This window comes from Scyliorhinus canicula, chromosome 3 (assembly GCF_902713615.1).
Source record: "Scyliorhinus canicula chromosome 3, sScyCan1.1, whole genome shotgun sequence".
NCBI classification, from domain to species: Eukaryota; Metazoa; Chordata; class Chondrichthyes; order Carcharhiniformes; family Scyliorhinidae; genus Scyliorhinus; species Scyliorhinus canicula.
This window is the reverse complement of record NC_052148.1, coordinates 229,515,431-229,543,055: the sequence shown is the minus strand read 5'-3', so window position 1 is coordinate 229,543,055 and position 27,625 is coordinate 229,515,431. Positions and strand designations below refer to the sequence as shown.

Sequence of the window (27,625 nt, the reverse complement as noted above, 5' to 3'; positions counted from 1 at the left end):
GAGGGACCTTCCATGAATGCCTCCAACTCGGAGTTAAAGTCGAAGACTTTGGAGAGATTCGTGGGACTTACTTTGATAGTTACCTAGAAAATATTAGACAGATTAAAACCTGGTCTAACACCCAGATAACTGCACAACCGAGTCCCCAATCATCCCCCACTGACTACCGACTACACCATGACAAGCCTCTACCTGACCCAACTCACTTCACCAACCAAATTCCCCGGCCCCCCCCAGACTACCAAACTACCCCATGATCCCACTATACCCACCATTCATTCACTCGCCCATTCACTAACATTCATAAAGACAGGTTTCTAAACTTATCATATGGCAGTTAGTGCAGTAAAAAGGGGCATTTCCTGTCTTCCCCCAGTTCTGCTTCACTCTGGCAGTGTTCTGCAGGAGATGCTGCGCTCTGCATTTCCTTGACAGCCAGGATCGGGCCACCAGGAGAATCATCACACACAACAATGCACTCAGTATTCCAGCATTCAGAAGATTCAGGCCATTGTGTTTTGTTTCTTTAAGATTTGTGTTACTTACTGGAACCAAAAATCTAGGATTGGGAATGCACCTCCCAATGTCACATATATTTGAATATGAAAACCTGCTTCAATATAAGTAGTTTTAATTTAAGTGGTGGTTTTAAGGAACGTATCTACTAGATAAAATGGGGTATTCCTGTACGTTTTCATTACCAAAATAAATTACATACATAGACATACACAGTAAATGAAAGCTGGAGGAGAACTTTCAGCCCTCAGAGGCTGCTGCACCATTCATCATGGCTGATCATCATGTTCAATACTCTCATCCCACCTTCCCCCCATAACCCTTGATCTCTTTAGCCCCAAGAGCAATATCTAATTCCTTCTTGAAATTACACAACATTTTCACCTCAACTACTTCCTGTGGTAGTGAATTTCACAGATTCACCTCTTTCTGTGTGAAGAAATTTCTCCTCACCAGAGTCCTAAATGTTTACCCCTTATCTTCAAATTATGACTCCTAGTTCGGGGCTCTCCCACCATCGGGAACATTCTTTCTGAATCTACCCTGTCTAACCCTGTTAGAATTTTATAAGTTTCTATGAGATTCCCTCTCACTCTTCCAAACTCTAATGAATATAATCCTAACCAATTTAGTCTCTCCTCAAATGACAGTCCCACCATCCCGGGAATCAGCCTGGTAAACCTTTGCTGCACTTCCTCTATAGCAAGAACATCCTTTCTCGGATAAGGACACCAAAACTGCACACAATACTCCAGGTGTGGCCTCACCAATTCCACATAGAATTGTCGTAAAATATCCCTATTCCTATACTCAAATCTTCTCGCTAAGAAGGCCCACATACCATTTGCCTTATTGACTGCCTGCTGGACCTGCGCGCTTACTTTTAGTGACTGATGGACGACACCAAGTTGTCGCTGAGTATCCACCTCTCTCAATTTGCACCCATTCAAATAATGTCTTCCTATTTTTATTACCAAAGTAGATAAGCTCACATTTACGTAACCAAATTGCAATCATATCCAGGTGAAAAGATCCAATATCCACGTATTGCCAATGTGTTTCTCCAAAGGCATCCACTTGGGTACAATGGCATTTGGGGCTCAAGTAAACAGTGCTTTACTTCTAACTGTATTGACTCATGCTGATCTTATTCTTTTTCTTCTATGGTGATCACTTGCTAACGAATATGACTGTCCACCTAAGAAACTCTGTGTTACTGATCATGGGCTCTGTTGGTCCTTGCATGGCTGGTGAGCCCGATCCTAGAGCTGCAACTCTGACCACACACTTGGCAGGTGCTTCTGGGAGATACAATTATTCTTTGAACTCAAGATCATTGGTATTCCTTTTTCATAATAATAATCTTATAGTTATCAAGTTATCAATAACTTATTTCACAGCAGGGTGAATGTAACTGATGGCAGTTATAATCATCCGTACTTAATTCTAACAGCATAACCCATCTTTGTGTAATGATACAGCATTTTAAACATCATGCCATGTTTTTTAATCATCTCCTTACTTAAAATCAAACAATGTTTAACTTCTTCAATATTTCTAATTGTTTGAGCCTATCTGGTGCTTTTACATCGGTTTGAAAGCCTGATCTCCACTCAAACCTCCAAGTCCAAAAAGCCTCTTAAACTGTCACCTCTTTTCACCTTATTCACAATGGGATCATCAGATTTTTCAACACAATTGTAAGCTATTTTACAATTTCTCTTCCTTCAGATAGCATGCCATGTTGGCGACCATGCACTTCCATTGTATTGGCTCGTGATCATGCTTGGCAAGGTACTATTGTTGCTGTATGCAGTATGACCATGAATCTCTCCTGCTCGTACCACCTGCTATCAGTTGTGTTTGAAGGATTTACAGACGTATGATCAACCTATTTGGCCACATTATGAATGCACCTTCAATGGCCATGAAGTAATGAAATGGGGCTTGAACCCGGAGCTTCTTGCCCAGAGGTAAAGATGTGAGCCACGATGTCAGAAGACCTCCCATTTTAAAATTACCCACACAAATTAACAAATTACTCATCATTCATTATCTGGAGAGAAAAAATATCTATTTTGCATTGTGCAGGTGCCTTTTAAAACTTGAGAGCACACTTTGCTAAAAAAAAACATTCAGCTAACTTTTATTTTATGATACTGCTGCACAATTATGCCGATAGTTTTAATTTTAAAACTTCACTGTCATAAATGTGATGAGTATCAGCAATGCTTAGCTGGGCTACTTAAGTGAGGGTGATCTAGCTCAGCAGTTTCTTCTTTCATGCATAAGACACTTAATAGTGAACTTCAGCAGTAAAATTGTTCATTAGCTGGGATATGGAGTGAGGACAAAACGGGATAAAGGGAATAAAGCAAGCAGAGAGGAATGATTTGTTTAGTTGTTTACCATCTTGCAACACGGCTGTACTGTTGAGTGTTTGACAGCAAAGCAATCATGGTTACAAAGAATGCTGGCACTTGTCATCAAGCCTCACTGGTGAGGTACAAGACAGTAGTCAGCGTTCATGTAATCTGTCACACCATTTGAGAGGGTAAGGAGCAAAATAAACCAGCAGGGAAAATTAGAAATGTTTTTCTTTGCTAATGGACACTTCTGCACCATGACATTCTCTGATCCTGATGAAGAGTAGAGTGGGGCAAGGCCACAAACGAACATAAAAATAAATAATTTTAAAAATCTATCGTAAACTGAAAATATGCTTAAATTGGCTTTAGAAGTTTGTACCTTGATAGATAACAACGCCTTCAGGATTGGCCCATACAGAATGATTTGAGAATCTGGAGACATTTCTAGTTCCACATGTAGTTTATCAGGTGCAAGTTCAGATGGATCGATGCGCAGTCTTTGTGCAACTGAAGGAGAATGCAAAGTTCGTTCAGCAGCCTTCTGTGATGATCTTGATGCCAGATGCTGCATTTCAAATACTTTAAAAAGAAATTATATTCTTTAAAAAGGAGTATTCTAAGATACAGATAGGGTTATTGTGGAAACTAAACTTTAAATTGCCAATAGTTAATCTCAGCTAAGCCTATTGATCCTTAATAATTTCCAAAATTCCCAATCTGCAATATGCTACATGATGTGTATTTAATACAATTGCTTAAAATTAAAACACACTATTTAATTTAAACGTGTACCACTCAAATACAGAAATAAGTCTTATGGCTTTTCATATTCTTCCTATGAAGGAGTCAACCAAAAACCCAAAAGAGTAGCCTTATGATCTTGTTCAAATTTAAGATACCACAAGCGATCATTCGGCCTGTCATTCCTATGCTAGCCCTTTGTACAATTAGTCAGAATCATCCCTCATCAGGGCAGCACGGTAGCACAGTGGCTAGCACTCCTGCCTCACAGCATTGAGGATCTGGTATCGATCCCATCCCCGGATCACTGTCCGTGTGGAGTTTACACATTCTCCCAGTGTCTGCGTGGGCCTTACCCCCACAACCCAAAGATGTGCAGGTAGGTGGATTGGCCAGACTAAATTGCCCCATAATTGGAAAACATAACTGGATACTCTAAGTTTATTTTTTTTTAAAAGGAGAAAAAAAAATCATCCCTCATCTTTACTCTTTTTGCCAATAACTCAACATGTTGCCCCTGTTCAAATACCTGTAGAACCACCTTTTAAAATTCATAGAATCAGGTTAACTGATTCAGGTCAAGTTTTCAAAATCCTAACAACTCTTTTAGAAAAAATGACTTCTAATCTCCCTTCAACATCGTTTGTCAATGGTGCTAAACCTGGTTATTGACCCATTCGCCAGATTAAATAATTTTTCTCCATCTACTCCATCAAAACCTCTCATCACCTTGAAAACTTCTATTTGGTCACTTCTCAATCTGCCCTCTTCCAAGGAGAATGATGCTACCTTTGGAGAATGATGCTACCTTTTACAACCTCCTCTCACAACTGAGGTGTCCCAGTCTTGAAAACATCCTGGCTCATGTACATCATTATTTAGAGTATGCATAGTCACAGAGCCAAGCAATAGCTTGTCAGTGACTAGATCACGCTTTTTAATTCTGCCTTCAAATTTAGTCAATCAGTTATTGTTCGAACTGCAAGACAGTTGCAGTCTGGACGGTCCTGCTGACCCCACTGACACTGGGTGGAGGCACAGAGGCCTTAGCCAGTCTGGAAATGGTTACAAATCATCCACTGTTGTGTTGGAGATCAAAGGTAGGTGGACAAGCAGTAGGGTTTATGATGAGTAAATGATTTCTGATAGATATTTTCCCCTGGCAATCTTCCTATCATAGGTCCATATCATAGGCAGCACGGTAGCATAGTGGTTACCACAATTGCTTCACAGCTCCAGGGTCCCAGGTTCGATTCCCGGCTGGGTCACTGTCTGTGCAGGGTCTGCACGTTCTCCCCGTGTATGCGTGGGTTTCCTCCGGGTGCTCCGGTTTCCTCCCACTGATGTGCAGGTTAGGTGGACTGGCCATGCTAAATTGCCCTTAGTGTCCAAAATTGCCCTTAGTGTTGGTTGAGTGGGGTTACTGGGTTATGGGGATAGGGTGGTGTGGGCTTGGGTGGGGTGCTCTTTCCAGAGCCAGTGCAGACTCGATGGGCCGAATGGCCTCCTTCTGCACTGTAAATTCTATGTCCTCAGTTGGTACATCACAGTGCGGCATGCTTAACCACATGGTGTGATATGGGGGAAGGCGTACTCCTGATGGGCTCCAGTATCATCCTAGTAAATCCTTTTGCATTCCCTCCAGTGCATTTATCTCCTGTTGCTTGTTCCCTGGTATTCATGCTCTGAGACTGCCAGCGAAGAACAGGTTGGGGCATTTATCTATTATATGCATCGTGGTGCCTTATCAATAGCTTTTTGGAAATCTAGATATATTACAGCTACTTCATTAATCTTGTCTACTTTTTTGTTATCTCTTCAAAGGACTCAATGAAGCTGGTCAATCAAGATTTCCCTCTTGAAATCCACAATGACTATTCATTATTATACTTTTGGTTTCTTAATGTTTTTCTATCTTCTCATGTTGTAGGGATTGCATTATTTTTCCCACTACTGGTGCTAACTGGTCTATAGTTTCCTGGACATGTTCTAATGCTGTTCTTAAGTATAGGTATAATGCCAACTATCTGCCAGTTGTCTGGCACCGCACCTTTCTCTAATAATTTATTAAATATCTGCAACAGCTCCTCTGCTGTTTCTTCTATAGATTACTTTAGAACGCATGCAATCTCTCCAGTTCTGGGGTTTATCCTCTTTGAGTTTTATTAATTTATTAATATTTCTCTTCACTGTGTTTTAAATGTGATTATATAATTTCTAATCTCATCTTCCTGTGCTATTATTACTTGATCAGTCATCCTGATAAATACTGGAGCAAAATAATGACCTAAGACTTTAAGGTCAGCAGCGAAGCAAGGACACACACCGCTGACCTCAAAGCAAGGCTCATTGAGAGAACTAACCATCTCTCTGACCTTGGGCGCGATTCTCCGCAACCACGATGGGTGGGAGAATAGCGGGAGGTCCACTCCCGCACCTCCCGCTATTCTCCCAACCCCCCAAAATGGCGTGTCCGGTTTTGCGACACGCCGCTCGGAGAAACGCGAGCCGCCATTTTTCACGGCAGCCCGCGATTCTCCAGCCCGGATGGGCCGAGCGGCCTGCCGTTCCCGACCTGTTCACGACGGAGGCAACCACACCTGGTCGCTGCCGTTGAGAACATGGCACGCCAGGTAAGTGTGGGGCCTGTGGTGGGCGGAGAGGGGATCGAGCACCACGACCGTGCTCGGGAGGGGACAGGCCCGTGATCGGTGCCCACCGATCGTCGGGCCGGCGTCTTAAGGGGACGCACTATTTCCCCTCCGCCGAACCGCAAGATCAAGCCGCCACATCTTCTGGGGCGGCTGAGGGGAAAGACAGCAACCGCGCATGCGCGGGTTTGAGCTGTCCAACCCGCGCATGCGCGGCTGACATCATTAGGCTCCGCCGCGGCGTCATTCTTGGCGCACCGGGCCTTGAAGGCAGGGACAAGGCCCGGCGGCCGAGTTTCCCGGTACGGCCCTCCTATCCCCCCGGGGAGGGGAGAATAGGGGGTCGGGAGAGACTTCCGACGCCGATGTGAACCTCTCCGGGTTTCACGACGGCGTCGGGCCTTGCGGAGAATTCCGCCCGAGAACTTTACCTCTCTCGCCATGCAAATCACTAGAGCATTCTTTCGACCTTGGGTCACTGTCTGTGCGGAGTCTGCACGTTCTCCGGGACTTAACACAAGTCCAGAAAGATGTGCTTGTTTGGGTGAATTAGACATTCTGAATTCTCCCTCCGTGTACCCGAACAGGCGCCGCAGTGTGTCGACTAGGGGATTTTCACAGTAACTTCATTGCAGTAAGCCTACTTGTGACATTAATAAAGATTATTCTTATTAATGGGGAATCTCAGTGTGCAGCTGCAGTGATGTCATCCAGCTGTTCAAGCAGCCAATCATAAAGGATTCTCACAGGAAGCCATCCAGGAAATGAAAACATTGAAAATGTTACATAGAGGAAAATAAAGTTAGAGCATTTACAGGAGGTGAATGTAAAAGCTGAAATACAAATAAAAAGCTCTTTTTAGGGTCCATGAACAGAAGATTGTCACTATTAAATCCAAAAAGGAATTTATCTTTGCTCAGGGCAGAGAGACGTGTATCTTGCTATGGTTGAAGCAAATAGCTTGGATGCACATAAGAGGAAAGTAGCTAAGTGCAAGAGAAAGGAATAGAAGGATATATTAATAGGGTGAGATGAAGTCAATAGGCTGGGAGGAGGTATGTGTGGAGCATAAAATAAAATGACCTATTTCTTTGCTGTTTATCCCATGCAATTTCATCTAGTTTACCGAATTGTGTGGATAGCACAATTGCTTCACAACTCCATGGTCCCAGGTTCGATTCCGGCTTGGGCACTGTCTGCACATTCTCCCCTTGTGTGCATGGGTTTCCTCCGGGTGCTCCGGTTTCCTCCCACAGTACAAAGATGTGCAGGTTAGTTGGAATGGCCATAATAAATTGCCCATAGTGTCCAAAATTGCCCTTAATGTTGGGTGGGGTTACTAGGTTATGGGGATAGGGTGGAGGTGTTGACCTTGGGTAGGGTGCTCTTTCCAAAGGCCGGTGCAGACTCGATGGGCCGAATTGCCTCCTTCTGCACTGCAAATTCTATGATAATCTATGAAAATGAAAACTCTGGAGCTATAACTGTGTGTGTGTGGGGGGGGGGGGGGGGGGGGGGTGTGAAGCAAACATGTGAAACAGCTTACGTATATATATATATATATATGGGGCTAAATGGCCTCCCCTTCTGCTCAGTAGGTTTACATGGTTGTTCAGGCAATTTAGATGTGAAAAGAAGCTGGGGAATTTGTCACTTCCCAAACGTCGGATGATAGCGGAATCCCCTCTGTACACTGAAACTTGTATAAATTGATATTTTCCATAAAATTACTCACTACTAAATCTACAATGCATGTGTACACTAGAAGTGAGAAATCAGGAGTCAATCAAAAAAGGTCAACCAATAAATTAATCATAAACAATTTAGGCAGAACAACATGTCAATAGACTTATTCATCATTGATTAGCCAAAATAAGAATTACCCAGATAATTTGCATGTCAACTGATGATTTCAAAACAGATAGATTTTTGTTAGGCAAGGACATTAAGGAATATGGAACCAGGGTGGACATAATGGGGTTCAGGTACAGATCAGCCATGATCAAACTGAATGACCAAACAGAGTTGAAGGGCTGAATGACCTACCCCCTGTTCCTATATTCCTTCGCCTTTTGGATGGAGGAAAGCAGTGAATGAAAGAATGAATGAATAGTTTCTTACAGCTTTGTTTCAATTGCTCATCAGCTTTCTGAGGGTAGATGGGATGCCAGGTATAGTCAATGCAGAGCAGGATATTTGGAACAGACCAGCAGTCAATCCAATCAATCCTATAAAGTAGAAATCAAACAATGTCTTCGGCAAAGATTTCCAATTACAAATAAATATCTAATTAAGTGCAAGTTATTTTTCATAAGTTTACATTTTCAAAAACATCTAGCATTTTAAAATGAAAATACAAGTACTTGATCTTCTACCCAGGAATTTCCCACAGCTAGTCTGATAGTTAAAAATAGATTTGCATTTATATAGCACCTAATCATCTGTTTGAGAAATGTCAATGTGTTTCAAAAAGTTACTTCCCAAGCACAATTGTTATACAGGTTAGTGTGCACAAGAGTTTATTAAACAATGATGAAAGAAATGATGAGACAATTTTGTTTTGTGGTTGTCACAGTTGAGGGAGTAATAATGTCCAGGTTGCTGTGGGAACTTCCTGTTCTTTCACAGAACATTATGGGTTTTTTCTTAGCATCTGCCCCAGTAAGCAATCTGGACCTAGGTTATACCTTTCATTCAATACATTGGATATTTAATGCAGATCATCAGCACTCAATCAATCCTAATAAGCAAATATAAAAGTTCCCACAGGGAAAGTGAACACATTGGTTTTGATCTTGGATAAATCCCCTAGTTTCCAGAACAATCCCTGTGGATCAGAGAGTAGCAAATGTAATCTCGATGTTCAAGAAAGGAAGGAGGAAAGAAAAGAGGGACCTACAGTTAGCCTGACGTCTACAGTAGGGAAAATACCAAAATCTATTATTAAGGACATGATAACAGAGTACTTGGAAAAATCACAATGATTAAGCATAGTCAACATGGTTTTATGAAAGGTGAATCATGTCTGACAAATCTATTGGAACTTTTTCAGTGTTATTAGCAGGATAGATTAAGGTTGAACCAGTGGATGTTGTAAATTTGGATTTTCCAAAAGCTTTTGATAAGGTGCCATACAATGGGTTGCTATACTAATTTAATGACCAAGGAAGCCAGTGGTAGGAAGGAAAAGATTTATTTTACTTTCCAATAATAAGTTGCCGAAGGCAGTAAGTATCTACAATCATAGTCTCCAATGGGACAGCCAACATTCGGGTCCCTGCTTGGCTTTTATGCTCGATTTAACAAGTCCCAGCTGGGTCAACGTCTGCCCCTACCTGCAAACATTGCACTCCCTGGTCCCCAAGGGGGAAATTGATAATTGATAATTGATCCTGAGCCTGTGGCCAATCAGCAGGTCTACTGGTGCCACCCCAGATGTCACCTGGGGTGTCGTCCCATAGGGTGACACGGTAGCACAGTAGTTAGCACTGTTGCTTCACAGCGCCAGGATCCCAGGTTTGATTCTCAGCTTGGGTCACTGTGTTTGCGAAGTCTGCACATTCTCCCCGTGTCTGCGTGGGTTTCCTCCTGGTGTTCCGGTTTCCCAAAAGACGTGCTGTTAGGTGAATTGGACATTCTGAATTCTTCCTCAGTGTACCCGACAAGGCGCCGGAATGTGGCAACTAGGGAATCTTCATAGTCACTTCATTGCAGTGTTAATGTAAGCCTACTTGTGACACTAATAAAGATTATTATTATAAAGTTGAGGTGCTGGTTCAGCACTCAAGGGATCCCGGAGGTTCTGGTGACGGCAACGGAATGCCTTTCACGAGGGAAGAGTTTGCCACATTCACTAAGCTAAACAGAATCTGGCACATCAGAACCGCCCCATACCATCCTTCTTCTAACGACATGGCTGAAAGGGCAGTTCAAACATTCAGAAGAGCCATGAAAAAGCAGTTAATGGGCTCCATAGACACACAGATGGTTCCAAAATCAGCATGTTGTGTCACCCAGGGATTTCTTGGACATTCGCAGAAGTGGAGGGAGGCCGCCGGTGGGAGCTTTTGGTGTTCCTGACATGCCGGGCAACTGCATATGATTTGCTCTATGTCCCCATCGATATCAGTCCACCAGTTGTAGCTTCGAACCAGCATCTTCATTTTCAAGGCGCCTGGGTGATCACTGTGTAAATCCTTAAGGAGGGATTCCTGACCCTGTAGAGATGACCACGCAAGCTCCCAACAGTATGATACCATCCTCCATGCTTAGCTCTTGGGGCTTCTGGGCATAGGGCTGAAGGGTTGCTGGGGAGGGGACCCTGTAATCTGTCATTTAATAGCATGTGGTGGAGCTTCGCCAACATAGAACCATTTGAGCACTTCTGCCACGTTTTCCTTGTGCTCCTCGTCGGTGGCACCCCTGATAAGCACATCATCTAAGTGTACAGCTACTTTTGGCAGCCCTTGAAGAATGACCCATTAGTCTTTGGAAGATTGACAGAGCTCATGAGACCCCGAGAGAGAGGCGAGTGTACTCAAATAACCCTCTGTGGGTATTTATTGTTGCATATTTCAGGGATGCGGAGTCCAGTTCCACCTGCTCGAGCTTTGTAAAGGAGCACATTCCAGCCAGTTTCGCATCCAAGACTTCCACCCTGGGCATCGAGTAAAGGCCCAGGCATGAAGCCCTGTTCACTGTGAGTTTGTAATCCCCGCAGAGGATTCATAACCGGCACTACGGGTGAAGGCCACTCCACAAACCGTACTGGGCGTATGATTTCCAGATCCTTTAGTCGCTGCAGTTCTGCATCAACTTTGGAGAGTAAGGGGTAATGAACAGGCCTCGCCCTAAAATATCTGGGTTGATTCTGCCCAGACCCTCCTGGAATACTTGGCGAGGACTTAATTCAAGTTTCCGGTGCCCATCCAGAAGATTTGTTGTCAATCAAAACGGAGAACTCGTAACCAGTCACACCCGAGCAGATGCACCACCATTAAGAGTAGCTTGACTGTCTGCTGTCCGTGAGTGACCGGAATCACAGTGGTGCCCACAATGAAATGAAATGAAAATCGTTTATTGTCACGAGTAGACTTCAATGAAGTTACTGTGAAAAACCCCTAGTCGCCACATTCCGGCGCCTGTTCGGGGAGGCTGGTATGGGAATTGAACCGTGCTGCTGGCCTACCTTGGTCTGCTTTAAAAGCCAGTGATTTAGCCCAGTGTGCTAAACCAGCACTGCTCCTTCCTCAGGTGAATGAAGAGATAAGTTCCAGAAACATATATATAGACAAATTCAAAGATGCCAGACAATGCTTAGAATGCGAGCATTAGTAGGTGATTAAGTCTTTACAGATCCAGAGATAGGCGTAACCACAGGTTAAAGAGGTATGAATTGTCTCAAGCCAGGATAGTTGGTAGGATTTCACAAGCCCAAGGCAGATGGTGGGGTATGAATGTAATGCGACATGAATCCCAGGTACCGGTTGAGGCCGCACTCATGTGTGTGGAACTTGGCTATATGTTTCTGCTCGGCGATTCTGCGTTGTCGCGCGTCCTGAAGGCCGCCTTGGAGAACGCTTACCCAGAGATCAGATGCTGAATGCCCTTGACTGCTGAAGTGTTCCCCGACTGGAAGAGAACATTCCTGCTTGGTGATTGTCGCGCGATGTCCGTTCATTCGTTGTCGCAGTGTCTGCATGGTCTCGCCAATGTACCACGCTTCGGGACATTCTTTCCTGCAGCGTATGAGGTAGACAACGTTGGCCGAGTCGCAAGAGTATGTACCGCGTACCTGGTGGGTGATGTGCTCACATGTAACACCATTAACGTTTCTAATTAGTGTTTCTAAAAACACTTCCAATCCTCAAGCTTGCTATCCTTTGCAACATTATAGCATATTTATTTAATACTATCCTTATGTCCCTAGTAAACCATGGATAGATCTTTCTTGCTGGATTTTTTATTTTTAATGGAATTAATTTTTGTTGAATTTTTGGAATTGCTTTTTGAAATGTTTCCCATTGTTTATTTACCACCATACCTTTCAGTCTTATTTACCCAATCAACTTGTGCCAATACTCCCCTCATACATATGTAACTGGCCATGTTTAAGTTTAAGATTGTTGCTTGAGACTGGAATGTCATTTTCAAATTTAATATGAAATTTAATTCCATTATAACATTTCCCCAGGTGATCTTTAACTAGGTTGCTAATTAATCCTGCCTCATTATACAATGCTAAAAAATTAAAGTAATTTTACCCCTAGCTGGTTCCATAATATCTTGTTCCAAGAAACTATTGCAAAAAGTAATACAAAGTAATTCTACAAAATAATCTTCTGACAACTTTGGCAAGTTGCTTTGGCCAGTCTAAATAAGGATTACAGCCCCCCGCAATTATTATAGTACCTTTGCTACCAGGTCCAATTATATCTTGTTCTACTAATAGGAGACATTTTCTGACCCTTTTTTCCCTAAACTTCATCGTATTGATTCCAATTCTTGATGTTCTGAGCCTAGTTCTGTTCTCATTGACGTCTTTATGTGAACCTTTATTATCAGAGCTACTTTCTCCATTCCATTCTCGTTTTTTAACATGTTGAGTAGTCTGGAATATTGAATTCTCAGCTCTGGTCACCTTCTATTTATGTCTCTGCAATGGTGATTAGATCTAAATAATTTATCTACCTTATTATAAATACCTTGATCATTCAGATAAGAGTCTTTAATATTTTTTTCACTTTGCATGAATCTGATTTACTGATGCACCATTTTTATTAAACTTGATGTCCTTCCTGTTATCTTTTCTCTTTAGATTTTCTTTTTAGATTTCTAAATCTCCTTTCACCTCAATTCTCTACCTACATCTACCCCCCCCCCCCCCCCCCCCCCCCCCCTCCAAAACAAACCTTTTGTCATTCTGTAATTTGTCAGGATACTGCTCCCTGATTTGTTTAAGTGTAGCCCATTCCTACAGAAGGGCTCCCCTCTTTCCCTGGTACTGGTGCAAAGTGCCCCATGAATCAAAACTCTTGCCCCACACCACTCTAAACGACATGGTGAATTCTCTGCCCTATACCAATTGGCACAGTGAGCAATTAATAATCCAGGCATATCCACCTTGGGGGTCTGCATTTTACTTTGGATCCTAACTTTTCAAACACGCTCAGCAGAACATTCATAGTTCCATCTGTGTTGTTGGTTCCTACGTGGACCATGAACCACGACAACTGGATTCTCCAATCTCACTCCAAGTCTCCAGCCGAGGAGACTCTGGTACCACGCATGCAATACAACCTTCGGAAGTACTAATCATGACTGCAGAGTACACTATCTATTGACAATAATGTCCCTATCATGACCACATTTCTTCTCATTGTTCCTCAATGGCTGCCTGCGCCATGGTGCTTTGTTGGTTTGTATGCCCACCCCGCAATCCTTTATCACACCACATATTGTTCTGTAAAAACTGAGACAATGGGCGGGATTCTCCATTCCTTAGAATAAGTGTTGACGCTGATGCAGAATTTGTGGACTTTCACGATAGTAAAACTGGCACCACACCTGGACCGATTCCGCTACTGTTAAGGTGTTCGCACCGGCGCCACGTGGAACACAATCGATTCCAATGAGAAATGGTGCGGGATTCGTCGGGTTTGCGATTGACACTCAGGAGGCTGACAAGCTGCAGCCGCATATACACACTACTCCCCACAAACACTATCCCAGCCAACAAGATGGCAGCGTGGAGAGCGGCACAAAGGTTCACGGATGCCAAGCCGGAGACCCTCCTGGGCACGGTGGAGGAGAGGAGGATGACCCTGCACTCCGGCCCAGGAAGGAGGCTGCCAGATGCCGCCATTCGCTGTGCCTGGGAGCAGGTGGCAGAGGTGGTCAATGCCGTCGGCAACATCATCTGGGCCAGCCAGCAGTGCCGCAAAAAACTGTACAACTACCTCAGGGTGGGCAGAGTTAGTAGCCAGCACAGTGCCCCCCGGCACCAACCCCCATCCCACACACCCTTAACTTCACCCCCGCTCCCCACCCAGAGGGTGGGCAAACCACCACCCTGCACCATTTGCCAGGACCCGTACCGTCCGCCATGGCCGGGTGCCCTGGCCACGAGGTGGAGTTTGGCCGCAGGTGGGGACATGAGGCCCCGCTTAGTTCCGGTTTCCCGTGATGAGAGTGTCAACCGTCACCAACACTACCCGCACACCCACACCACTCTCGCCCCCACACCACCCTCACACCACACTCACCTCCCACCTTATACCACCCCTCAGCCCGCAGTCTAATCATGCATCTTGTCTTGTGTTTTGCAGGAGCTTACTGGTGATGGGACAGGTCTATCTGGCATTCCCCACCCCCAGCCAGTGCCGCAATTGGAGACCTGTGAGCCCAGCAGTACTGAGAGCAGCTCGGATGGCAGTCCTTCGCCCGAGACTCAGGAGCTCAAGTCAGAGGATGACAGTGACTTCCTGTCACAGCTGTCTCCAACACCCTCCACCATTCCAGAGACACTCATCTCGGTTGGGCACTTAAGTGAAGAAGCTCCTGGGATACTATTTGGTGCGCACCACAGCTGATCCGGTACCGCAAGTGGAGGTAGGAGCTCCTGAGGGGGCGGACGGTCGGTGGGCAGACAGACCCCAGGAACTAGCTTCTGGAATGGACAGTCCCATCGATTGTAGAGATGCAGTCACAGAGCCAGGGCCATGAGCTTACGGACCCTGGTCGAGATCAGAGCGGGCCTCCAGGACTGGCAGCGTCAGGTATCTGGGAACCTCGGGGGATAACTCTGCTCGCACCCCCATCCACTGTAGTAGCCCCGGGGGCCATCGGGCACCTTGAGGGAGGAGGAAGTGATGGGGCCCGTGCCGGTGACTCCCGCAGGGGAGCACTTTGGACACACCCACCTCCCCCCTCCTGTCCCTGGTGCAACAGGTGAGTATCAGCGGGTAGAAGAGGGTGGCACCATGCCACCTGGGACACCCGAGCAGAAGCCAGGCACGTTCAGGCCCAGTCACCCCAGAAGTTGTTATATTGAATTTCTGAGATTGACAGAACTGAAGAAAAACAGCAGAATTAAATAGTTAAATGTAAAAAAAAATGAATGAAGCCTGTAATTCTGAACAATCTTCAAATAAGCAGACAAGCAACAGGCCACCTCAAAGTATTATTTCAATTCCATGAAAATGTGTTTTAAGCACATTGAACAAGATTTAAAGTGGATACTCACTCTGGCTGAGTAACATTGCGCCATTTTAGTTTTCCTGTTTTATGAGTAGATTGAGACTCATTGGAAGAAGAAGTTTGAGGAGTCACTTTGTTGGACTGGGAATCATTTACTAACGTGACTGTAGCATATCTACTAGGATGGCAGTCTGGGAGAAATAAACGTAAATCCATATTTTCTGCCTGTAAATGTAAAATTGCATAAAATGTATGTTTCAAACTAGGTTTGTGTCAAGCAACCTATTTTATACACAAAATCACTTATTTAAAATAATATTTAATCCTGATGTGATGGTGGAATATGTAAGCATGTTACTCCAATCAAACATTGCTAGCAGCTAAGCCAAAACCGTAACACCGCTCTTTAGAGTGCCAATATACTGCACTACCAATTTTACTTTAGTGCAACTCATAGAATAACCAAGCCATATTGCATTCAAATCTGTTCTAATATGCTCTTATCAAAGTCATAAATTACATCCTATGTGACTGTGACAAAGGTCCCTCCTTGCCCTTCTTGAGTCTGCAGCCGTTGACACATTATGGGCACGATTCTCCGAGGCCGCGCCGGTTGGGGGAATCGCCGGCTGCGCCATTTTATCGCGCGACGCCGGTCCGACGCCGTCCTGCCATTCTCCCAACCGGCGAGAATGGCCCCGTCGAGTTCTGCGCCGCGCCAGCCGGAGAATCGCCCGAGACACTCAGAACGGCGATTCTCCGGTACCCCCGCCATTCTCCGGCCCGAATGGGCAGAGCAGCCGCTCCGACCCGACAGGTTCCCGCCGGCGCTGTCCACACCTGGTCGCTGCCGGCGGGAACTGTGCGGGAACGCTGGGGGGGGGGGTTCCTTCACCACGCATGCGCAGGTGACTTCATTTGCGCGACGCCGGCCGCGTCATTTACACGGCGCCGCTTTTTACACGGTGCCAAGGCCCAGCGTGCGTAAAATACGCGATGCCACTCCTAGCCCCCCGGGGGCGGGAGAATAGGGGGCTGGGAGTGGGCTCCGACGCCGGAGTGAAACACTCCGGGTTTCAATCCGGCACCGAGACTTTGTCTCTATTTCGGAGAATCGCGCCCTATAGATTCCACTACCTCTCCACTTTTGTCCAGCTGTGTGGGACGGCTCTCACCCAAGTACTTTCTTGTGTATCTAATCATCTCAAAAGTGCCACTTACAATGGTTTCTCTTTCTGCTCCCACACAATTCCCTCTAGTGTCTCCCAATGATTTGTCATTGGGCTCCCATATTACTTATTGATATTAAAGCAAAACTGTTTCTTCAATTCTGTAGAAGGGTCATATGGATTTGAAACATTACTCTATTTCTTTCTCCACAGATACTGCCAGACCTGCTGCGTTTATCCAGCATTTTCTGTTTTTATTTCTTATCTATATGTTCCCCCTTGGCGACATCATCGATGTCACAGCGATGGTTTCCACATGTATACGGACAAGTCAGTTCCAACACGCCTCTATCCCTCTCAACGTCTTCACTAATTTGCCAGGCTATGTAACTAACATCCAGTATTGGATGAGTAGAAATTTCTCAAATTAAATATTGGAAGATTGAAGCCATTGTTTCGATCCCCACTCAATTCCCTAGCAACCGGCTTCATTCCTTGCACTGGCAACTGCCTGAGACTAAGGCGGGCTGTTGGAAGCCTTGGTGTCACATTTGAGCTTTACACCACACATTCATACCAACGAGAGGCTAACTGGCCTGCAATTTCCTGTATTCTCTCTCCCTCCTTACTTAACTAGTGGAGTTCCATGTGCTAACTTCTAATCTGCTGTGACCATTTTAGAAACAAGGGAATTTTGGAAAATCATGGGCATTAAGAATAAAGTAAAGAATAAACAGAATAAATTCAATTCTCAAAACAATATTTTTTCCGTAAAACATAGCAGAAGTAAAATAATCCTCCCCTTACAGACTCTCTTGTAAATTGAAGGGTGGGGAAAATTGCAACAAAGGGGCAGCAGCTCTTTTAATCAATAGAACCAACTTTACCCGCAACCTTTTTCAATCAAAATTTTATAGGCAGTCCATATAGGTCTGAGAATACTACCAACAGATTTATTTTTTTTAAATGAATGCTTAACAATTCCTAATATTCAAATTCCTATCATCTACCAACAGAATTAGAATATTGTGACTTATGGTAAGCTTTTTGCTCACATGTCTATTTTACCAGGGGATTTGCCATGTACCAAAATGTACCTTGAAGATTCAAAATAAGTTAAATTCACATCTTCAAGTTTATTGTGAGAACACACAATCAAGGAACATCTGCGCATATTTACATTGAGAAGTGACTTTGCAGCTATCCAGAGATTATTGGTTACTCAAGTAGTTGTTGACAATTATCATCTGCTTGGTAAGTTATATCAAAAAAATCTGGAAAAAGTTTTTAAAACAAGCAAAATGTTTTTTGCCACTTTTTTGTCATCACATAATTTACATGACAAGATCAATGGACTCTGTATTTCAATTTACACATGCAATTACTTGAAAAACATGAGCAACGTAATCTTTCAATGTTTGAAGTTATTCAAACAGTATCTGCCAATTTTTTATGGTGTGAGGCTGTTTTGTAATGTTACATGTAACATCACATTTACAATAACAATTTTTGCTGAGAGCAATCTAAATAAAGTGGAACGTACCTTCAAACAAAATTTTGTGTTGCATGTCCCAGGAACAAAGTCATTGAAAGGTAATGAGAAGTCAATATTCAGTGTTTCTCCACATGCCGCTAAATATACTGCAACAGAATAACAACAATATTGCAATTAGAAATCCCTGAAGACTATTGAATGTATTAAATCTGGTTGCAAGTATTTAAGTAACAGGTTTTGCTGCATACAATTGAAAGCTTTCTTCCACAACATAGAAGTTTTGAACATAACCCACACAAATCAGAAACAAACACACTTGAATATCAACTTTTAAATCTTGCATTTCCCGAGTCTGTTTCTCAAACAAAATCAAATGCACAGCAAAGAGAAAGAATTAAATTTACATGTTAACAGTTCTGGACAATGTTCATATTCAAAAAAAAATAGGGAGCAAGGGGCACTTCAGTCAGATACAGTTCATCTGTTCGTAAAAGCTACACTTCAGTATGCACAAATCCATTGGTAGTGGCAGTTTGAATTATAATCCTTAAAATGACTGGAATTTTAACCTGTCTTCTCAAATAGAATTTTTTTTTCAGTGCAGAAGGAGGCCATTCAGCCCATCGAGTCTGCAACGGCTCTTGGAAAGAGCACCCTACCCAAGGTCAACACCTCCACCCTATACCCATAACCCAGTAACCCCACCCAACACTAAGGGCAATTTTGGACACTAAGGGCAATTTATCATGGCCAATCCACCTAACCTGCACATCTTTGGACTGTGGGAGGAAATCGGAGCACCCGGAGGAAACCCACGCACACACAGGGAGGATGTGCAGACTCCACACAGACAGTGACCGAAGCCGGAATCAAACCAGGGACCCTGGAGCTGTGAAGCGATTGTGCTGTCCACAATGCTACCGTGCTGCCCTTAGACACAGCTCAGTCTTTCTTCAACCCCTCCCGCAAAAACAATACTGATTTTTATTTATCTCTTAAAATTATTGGACTTCAAATGAGGAAAATTAGATCACAAACTTAGGACTTTATTTGAAAAACAATCTTAATGTTCAAGATTAGCCCTACAACTAAATTTGAGCCTTTTGAATTTGTGATGCTATTGCATGTCTCTTACTATTGTCTTCTCATTACGTGACTGGTGATTGCAAAAAAAAATCTGCAGACTCAACCATGATTATTTGAGCTTTCTACTTGTCAGGGGCCTTTGAAATTCAGGATCATAGATGAAAAAAATTAGATGTCCTGCTGAGCATAAAAACGAAGTATCAAAAAGCCCGTAACATTTTTTCTCTGTCCGAGAACTGACCTACTTAATTAATTGTATTGGAAATGTGTCAGGGAAGAGAAGCCCTTAAGCCATGACAGCACAAAACTGAACTGTTCACGTCACAAATTAGCTCGATTACCTGACTCTGGAGACATTGCCTGTACTGTACCCGATTGTTGCTATTGAATCTAAACAGCCTACTTATTTTACATGACAAAATTATGAACTATTTTGACATTTGCAAATACAGGCATCATTGGTCTATTTTAGAGTCAAAGAATGGCAACTCACGAGTATTTTAGTATAGTACGTTCCACCACAGCGAGCAATATTTTGAAAAAAGAATTCTTAACTTCATCCTGGTGGATTGCACAATTTGAGGCCTCACTACCTCGGAGTCTGTTCCAAGTATGGAGTTTAAGTGGGTAACTCAAATGCACACTACATGTGCTAACATGAAAGGCACCTCTTCAGATCAACTTCAATATTGATTTGAGAGTTTGTTTATATTATGAAACAGACAGTTTTTTATGTATTTAATCATGTCAATAATTTCACAAAGGTGCAATTTTTTCAAACTGAAAATTGTGATGAACTAGTAACACAAGTTATTGAGATGTATTTTTTTAAGTTGATGTTAATTGCAGGACATCTGAAGATCTCCATATAACATTCCAAAATTCAGGAAACTTAAACTCAAATAAATATTCAATTTTCACATTGAAAAATATGTTTTCCACTTTTTCCCGAATGGGTAAATTATGCATCAGTTAGTGTAGCATTTTGAGTTAAGTTAGTAATCAGACACAATTTAAGAACCCAGTAACCGATGAAAGATTTTCCGGGCGGTTCTCCGGCCACCCAGCCACGTGTTTCTCAATGACACACATTTGCTGGTGGCACGATGCTCTGTTTCCCCTGCTGTCAATGGGAATTCCTATTGATGCCACCCCACTCCGCCAGGAAACCCGGCAGGGGCGCTGCTGACGGAATCCTACCAACAAACAGCTAGAGAATCTAACTGAATGAAGTGACACATAACTGCAGCACAGAGGAGACTATTCATCCCATTATGCTTGTTCCGATTCTTTGAAAGAGCCACCAATTATTACACTCTGTTCCCATAACATTGCATTTCCTCCTTCATATATAGAAATCCAATTCCTTTTACAAATTTTAAATTGAATCTGCTTCCCGCACAATTTCACGCAACGCATCCCAGGTCGTCATAACTTGCCTTAAAATAACTTAAATTAACTTAAAATAAAAATCGTCAATCCCCCTCAACTATTTTTACCAATTAAAGTCTTAGTCCTCTAGATACTGGTCTTCCCTTCAGTGTAAACAGTTTCTCCTGATCTAATCTGTCAAAATCTCGCATAATTTTGAACACTGCTATTAAATCTCCTGAACCTTCTCTACTCCAAGGAGAACAATGCAGCTTCTCTAGTTTATCCACATAAGTTCCTTTGTCTCTATCACTATTATAGTAAATCTCTGCTGCAATCTCTCCAAGACCTACACATCCTTTCTGATGTATTCAATATTATAAACAATACTCTAGCTGAGGACTAACCAGTGATTTATTTAAAAATTGCCATAACTTCAGAATTGCTGAAAAAAGAGGCACATTTTCTCACAGCTTTTCATCTTGCACTCATGAGGACATTCACAAGAATTAAATGCAAGGGAAAATCAATATATTTGCATTGTATGAGAAGAGAGCAGGTTGGTTGTCAAATGGACTCTGATTGGTAGAGACATTGCCATGGAGAATGCACCAGTTGATGGTGACTGATGGTTAACTGCCAAACATTGTTTGAAATTTAAACTAGGTAACTTGACTCTGATTGACCAAGTACCCTGAGGAATGAACCAGTGAATGGCTGTGGCTTATTCTATAGAGCTGAAAAAGACACAATGCGTGTTCATGTTTCATTTGTCTGAAGAGAACAGGGCTCTGGCTACTGATATATGTAGTTTCCAGTACACGCAAAGACACCACACTGTGAGCCTTACTGACAATCTTAAATTGGTTGTCAGCATAATTCATAGCATACTGAGGATTATTTAGCAAATGTTGTCCAATCACAGAATCACATCTAATGTTGGACACAGTGTTTTGACTTTTTGCAAGCATGGGATGGTTGGGTACAGTCTGTAACTTGTCCATTGCAAACAGCAGAAAGAACATGCTGCTCAATACAATCTACCAGTCTTGGGGATGTACTGTCTACAGACCTATCATCCACTTGCATTGAAATTCATATACCACATTTCTGACTTGTTTGCCACTGAAGTGAAATTTGAAAATTATGTATTACTTTAGATGGGAGTTGGGCAATGCTCAAGCAAAACACTACTAGAACTACAATATAAGATGCAAGCAGAAACTATGGTTGAAAATCAATATTCCACTCATTTTTCAAGCATGACTAACATTTCACAAATAAAGGAAATATACTGGTTTGAAATCAGAAGTGCTTTTGTGTCATACAAATCCTTCTTAGGATCTAATTCTAATGATAATCTTGAATGTATTACCAGCAAAGAAAATGAAAAAAATTAAAATCGCTTATTGTCACGAGTAGGCTTCAATGAAGTTACTGTGAAAAGCCCCTAGTCGCCACATTCCGGCGCCTGTCCGGGGAGGCTGGTACGGGTTTTTCAACAAAGATGTGTTTCTCTTATTTTTTAAAAAGGAACAAAATTAAGCCAGTGCTTTTGTTGATAATTAAACGCTATCTGAAATTTCAAACAACCTTTTGTACCTTTCATATAATCAATTTTGGGGCGGTACTGTCACTGAACTAATATTCCAGAGGCTCAAGCTCTGGGGACACAGGTTCAAATCCCACCACAGCAGCTTGTGGAATCTGAATTCAATAAATAAAATCTGGAATTAAAGCTAGTCTCAATTATGGCGACCATGAAATTATCATGGATTGTTGTAAAAACCATTGAATTCACTAATATCCTTCAGGGCAAGAAATCTGCCATCTTTACCTGGCCTGATCTACATGCAAGTCCAGACCCACAATATGCGGTTAACTCTTAATTACTCTCTAGAAATAGTCGAGCAAGGTACTCAAGGGCAATCAGCGATGGGTAACAAATGCAGACTTTTCCAACAATGCCCCCATCCCATGAAAGCATAAAGAATAAAAATATTTTGCAAGCTTTCCTGATGCAATAAATCTTCAGATAAATGCACTTCTCTTTCTTTTTAGGCTCATGCTGAATAGTGTTCGGGAAAATCAACAAGTCTAAATGTCATAAACATTATACATAACTATTTGAAAGAGTTAAAATTGCAAGTTAAAAATGGAAACATCAGCATCTCTGGTCACAGTGAAATGTAATTTTTAATCTCTAACGAAGTTGATGGTCAAATGTATATAAAATAATAAGTTTCAACTATTTTTTATGAAGAGTTACATTTTCTTACCATTTTCTTGTTGTTTGGTAGAGCAGTCTATCCAGTTGTGTTGGTTTGCTGCCCATATCATCTCAAACTGATGGAACATTACTTTTAACTTCCAAGTGTATGGAACAAACGAGTAGATGTCAGGGGCACTATCACTTGCCCAATCCTGTATTAAATCTTTGAAAACAGGAATACACAAGAGTCACATACAGTTCAAAAATATAAAAAATGTTGACAATCGCTCAAGAAGACCCTGGATTTCTTTCAAAGTGAATTTCAAATATACCAAGGAGCCTACACCTCGAGCCATTTGCAATCCCTGGGATTTAATTTAAAGGAATATCAATTTTTAAAACTGAGCTTGAGAATCGATTTATTTATCTATTTATTCATTTCTAAATAAATTTTCAGTATCCAATTCATTTCTTCCAATTAACGGGCAATTTAGCGAGGCCAATCCACCTACCCTGTACATCTTTAGGGTTGTGGGGGCGAAATCCACACAAACACGTGGAGAATGTGCAAACTCCACACGGACAGTGACCCAGAGCCGGGATCGAACCTGGGATCTCGGCGCCATGAGGAGAATCTGATTTATAGTTTATTCTGATTACACTGTAAGACATCCCTGAAAAGCCCTGTGGTGAAAAGCTGCAAGAATACAAAATGGAGGGAAGATACGATATGAGTAATGAAGTATAAGTGAAGAAAACGGTCTCTCAATTTCAATTGGATGCCTTTAGAAATTATCCATCAGCAGGAATCTAATTGAGGTGGATGCTCTATTCCAGAAATCCAATTGGTGAAGGTAATCTTTACACATTTGTATATTTATTCACAGATTTACACATTGCAAACTTACACCTCCTAACCAAATTTATTTCTTAATAGCAGCTCAAGGTGAATTGCCAGCTAACGTCCAACAAATTAAACACCATTAATATGCAATAAACAGTTTGGAAGCCAAGAATAGTAATTAGTAACCACATATTAAGACACTAGCTGTTTTTTAAAAAACTCCTGATATGAACAAATTTGAAGAGTCGTAACTCAAAATTACAAACACAGTTCTAGAAAGCAAAAAGTTATGTTCTAATGTCACTCTCATGATATTCTGATTAAAATAATTCCGTTATACAAATTTGAATCTCATTCTTTCATCAAGCTTTACGCTTCACTCTTGGGAAATATCCTGGTTGATTACAGGCATGCAAGGATTTAAAAACAAGGAACAGAATTTTAAAATTGAAGCATTGTTTAAGTCGGAGCCAATGTAGATTACCGAACACAGGGTTGATGAACAGGGCTTGGGGGCAAGTACGTACAAGAGCAGCAGAGGGCTGGATGACCTTAGGTTTTTACGCAAGTTGAAATTTGGGAGATCAGTAAGGAGTGGATGGAATAGCCAAATCTAGATGTAACAAAGGCACGGATGAGGTTTTAGCAAAGAAACAGGGACAAAATCCGGTGAAAATTGGCAGTCATAGTGACGTGCGAACATTTGATTAAATGCTCAGCTTCAAGTCAAATGTGACACTAAGGTTCCAAAACTGTTCAGGCTAAGGTGCCAGGAAAAAATGGAGCCAGTAGCTAGGAAAGAGAGTTTGTAGCAGTAACAGAAGACAATGACTTTGGTCTTCCCAATGTCAGACAAGCAGTCTGACAATTTAGAGACAATGGAAGATTGGAAAGAGGTGTTGGCGAGGTAGAGCTGTGTGCCAGTATCATTTATGAAAACCAATGCTGCGTTTTAAGATAGTATCGCTGATGGGCAAGTAGATTGCCTTTTAATTCATTCATGATGTCTAAACATCATTGGCAAAGCCAGTTTAATAAGGACATGGGGAGTCCACACCAAATAAAATAAAGAACTTTGATTTATTTACAATAATGGTATTTATACTTCCTGGTAGATCCCTGCTGGGTCTTTCTTTCCGGTTGGTGCCTTACTGGTTGACCTTTTATACAATGTTAAATTGAGTTCCACTGCCTCTCCGTGGGGGAGCTCGCACTCTGCGGGAACCGAGGGGGAGATAATCATTACCACCCCGTAAGTCCCATGCAGGATATTACAGCCAGCATTTATTGCACATCTCTAATTTCCCTTGAGAAGGTGGTGGTGACTGTCTTTTTGAACCACTCCATCAATATTGTGTAGGTATGTCCATAGTGATTTTGACCCAGCAACAGTGAAATAAAAGCTACACGGTTCCAAGTCAGTGTGGTGTGAGACCTGGAGGGGAACATGCATGCAGTGTTGTTCCCAGGCATCTGCTGCACTTGTCCTTCTAGGTGGTAGAGGTTGTGGGTTTATCTGATGCTGTCAAAGGAGCAGCTGCAGTGTATCTTCTAAATGGTGGAGACAGTGAGTGTTTAAGGCAATGAATCGTGGCTAATTAAGTGGGTTGCTTTGCCTGGATGGTGTTGGCTTTATGAGTGTTGTTGGAGCTCCACTTATCCAGGCAACTGGAGATATTCCATCACACTCTTGGCTTCTGCTTTGTAGATAATGGACAGAATTTGGAGATTTAGGAGAGGAATTACTCGTGGCTAAATTCTCAGCCTCTAACGAGATGAGAAATATGAGGGATCCTTAAGAGACACCTTAAGGAAACAATCCAAAAGTGGGAAGAGAAGTCATCACAGGAGATACACCGGTTACAATTAAATAAGAATCAAACCAGGTGAGTGCAGATAGAACATAGAACAGATAGGAGAGGAGGAGAATGGCAGGATTAACTATGTCAAAATCTGCAGGACAGCCCATTAAAGACAAGGAAGGTTTCACTTTTCAGGCAGTCATGTGAGATGTAATTTGTGACATTGATAAGAGCGATTTCAGTATTTTGGTAACAACAGACACCTGATCTAACAGAGTTCTGGGAAAGACAAGCACAGATTTGAACGGTGACAACACATTCAAAAACTTCAATCTGATCTGAAAACGTATGCACTTAATAAAATTAAAGAAGCCAATGCGGTCAGAAGTGCTCTACTTAATTATAGATAAGAGATGAAAATGTTTATATCGAAAAAACGTCTGCACCACAGGGTGAACATTTATTCTGTCACCAGCTTTTAGTTATGGGTGCGATGATGGGAAATCTGGCCAAGCATCCCTTCCTGCACATTCCCCACATGCACTTATACCATGAAGCAGTTTTCAGCGTTGTCCAGAGAAATGGCTAACATCTAAGTCAGACGACACTGGTGAAGAACAACATTAAATATTTTCATAATGGAGTTGCTGGAGGAGGAAGCTGCTGCTCCTGTTAAAAAAAATTAACAAAGGCTCAAGCGCTCGTTTCATCTGCTTGAAAGATGAAGGTGATTCATTTCCTAATTTAATTAATAGCATAGCATTGATCCTTTGATGTGAAAGGCTGGTTATCTTCCATTATACATCTCTTTGTATAGTCAACAGACATGCAAAACATATAAGATTTTCCGGAATATGCAGCAATCAATTTGTCACATTGATGCTGTTTCTGATTTCTATTTGCATATATGTATTAAGCTGCTGAGGTGGTTCAGGGACTTCTACATCAAGCAGTACATATAATTGTTGGTTTGAGTTAAAAGCAGAATCGGAATTAATGCAAGATAAAAGCACAGTTTCCATCCTGTAACAAAGAAAGAAATGTCTTTATTTCAGATCATTTTCAACATAACTAAAATGAAAGTATCCCTTCTTCACCAAATTCAACTTAAAAGACTGTAAATTGGTGCCTGCTGTCAAGCACTGTAGCCTCTCGATCAAGCTGATCAATTTCTTGGACGTGTGAGGAAAACCATGTATGTTCACTATATATTAACCTCAGCGCAAACCAATCAAAGTGGTGATTTTAATTAATGCCAAGCATCAAAAATAGACATAAAAGTGTAATGGAAAATCATCTGAAAACTGCAGCCAGCACACACTTTGAAAGCAAACTTTATTTATTTCTCATTTAATTCTTTGAAGAAATAACAGAAAGGTCAAACAAGGATAATGCAGTTGACATAATATACTTGGATTTTCAAAAAGCCTTCAGTGAAAGTACTGCATGGGAAATTCATGACTAAGCTCAGAATATGCTGAGTCAGCAGAGCTAGCTGATTACAAAATAAAAAAAAACAAAGAATAGAGGGTCAGAGGTAGCTTTTCAAACTGGCACAATTTATGAAGTAGTGTTCCTCAAGAATCGGTTCCGTGATCACTGGTGTCCACCGATTATTTATTTACATAAATGATTTGGAATTGGAAGTATCATTTGAAAATTTGTGGATGACATTAAATTGGGCAGGTAGTTAATGAAGAGAAGGGCTGTGACAAAATACAGTATGGGAGACAATAATAAACTCATAAAATGAGTGTGTAACTGATAAGTGAATCAGTATAGGGGACTGCAAAGCAGTACTTTTTGGTCAGAAGAGTGAGGAGGACACATGCTTCTCAGAAGAAACAAAAATCACTAACAATAACAACATAAGTTAATAAGACCGTTAAGCAGTTAATAAAGCATACGTTTTACGAATATGAGTTCAAAGTAAAAGAGCAAGGAGGTTATGTTGAACTTGTACATGATAATCGTTCAGTCTTAGCTGGAGTACTACATCCTGTAGAGCTGAAGGGGTTGGATTATGAGGAGAGGTTGAGTAGACTGCGACTGTACTCGTTGGAATTTAGAAGGATGAGGGGGGATCTTATCGAAACATTTAAAATTATGAAGGGAATAGATAGGATAGATGTGGGCAGGTTGTTTCCACTGGTGGGTGAAAGCAGAACTAG

General features: G+C 42.1%; 1 protein-coding gene across 12 annotated transcripts in view; it reads right to left on the bottom strand.

The window, feature by feature from the left end:
- Positions 1-27,625, bottom strand: part of kiaa1109 (KIAA1109 ortholog) — a 534,122-nt gene that overhangs the window by 350,555 nt on the left and 155,942 nt on the right. For 11 of the 12 annotated variants that reach the window (XM_038792378.1, XM_038792369.1, XM_038792381.1 and 8 more), the window contains 5 exons: positions 22,876-23,031; positions 18,188-18,285; positions 15,522-15,700; positions 8,399-8,505; positions 3,265-3,464 (listed from right to left, as the gene is read on the bottom strand). In XM_038792378.1, coding sequence (XP_038648306.1) covers positions 3,265-3,464; positions 8,399-8,505; positions 15,522-15,700; positions 18,188-18,285; positions 22,876-23,031 — 740 coding nt within the window. The remainder of the gene's footprint in view (positions 1-3,264; positions 3,465-8,398; positions 8,506-15,521; positions 15,701-18,187; positions 18,286-22,875; positions 23,032-27,625) is intronic. The other variant, XM_038792376.1, reaches the window with a different exon arrangement.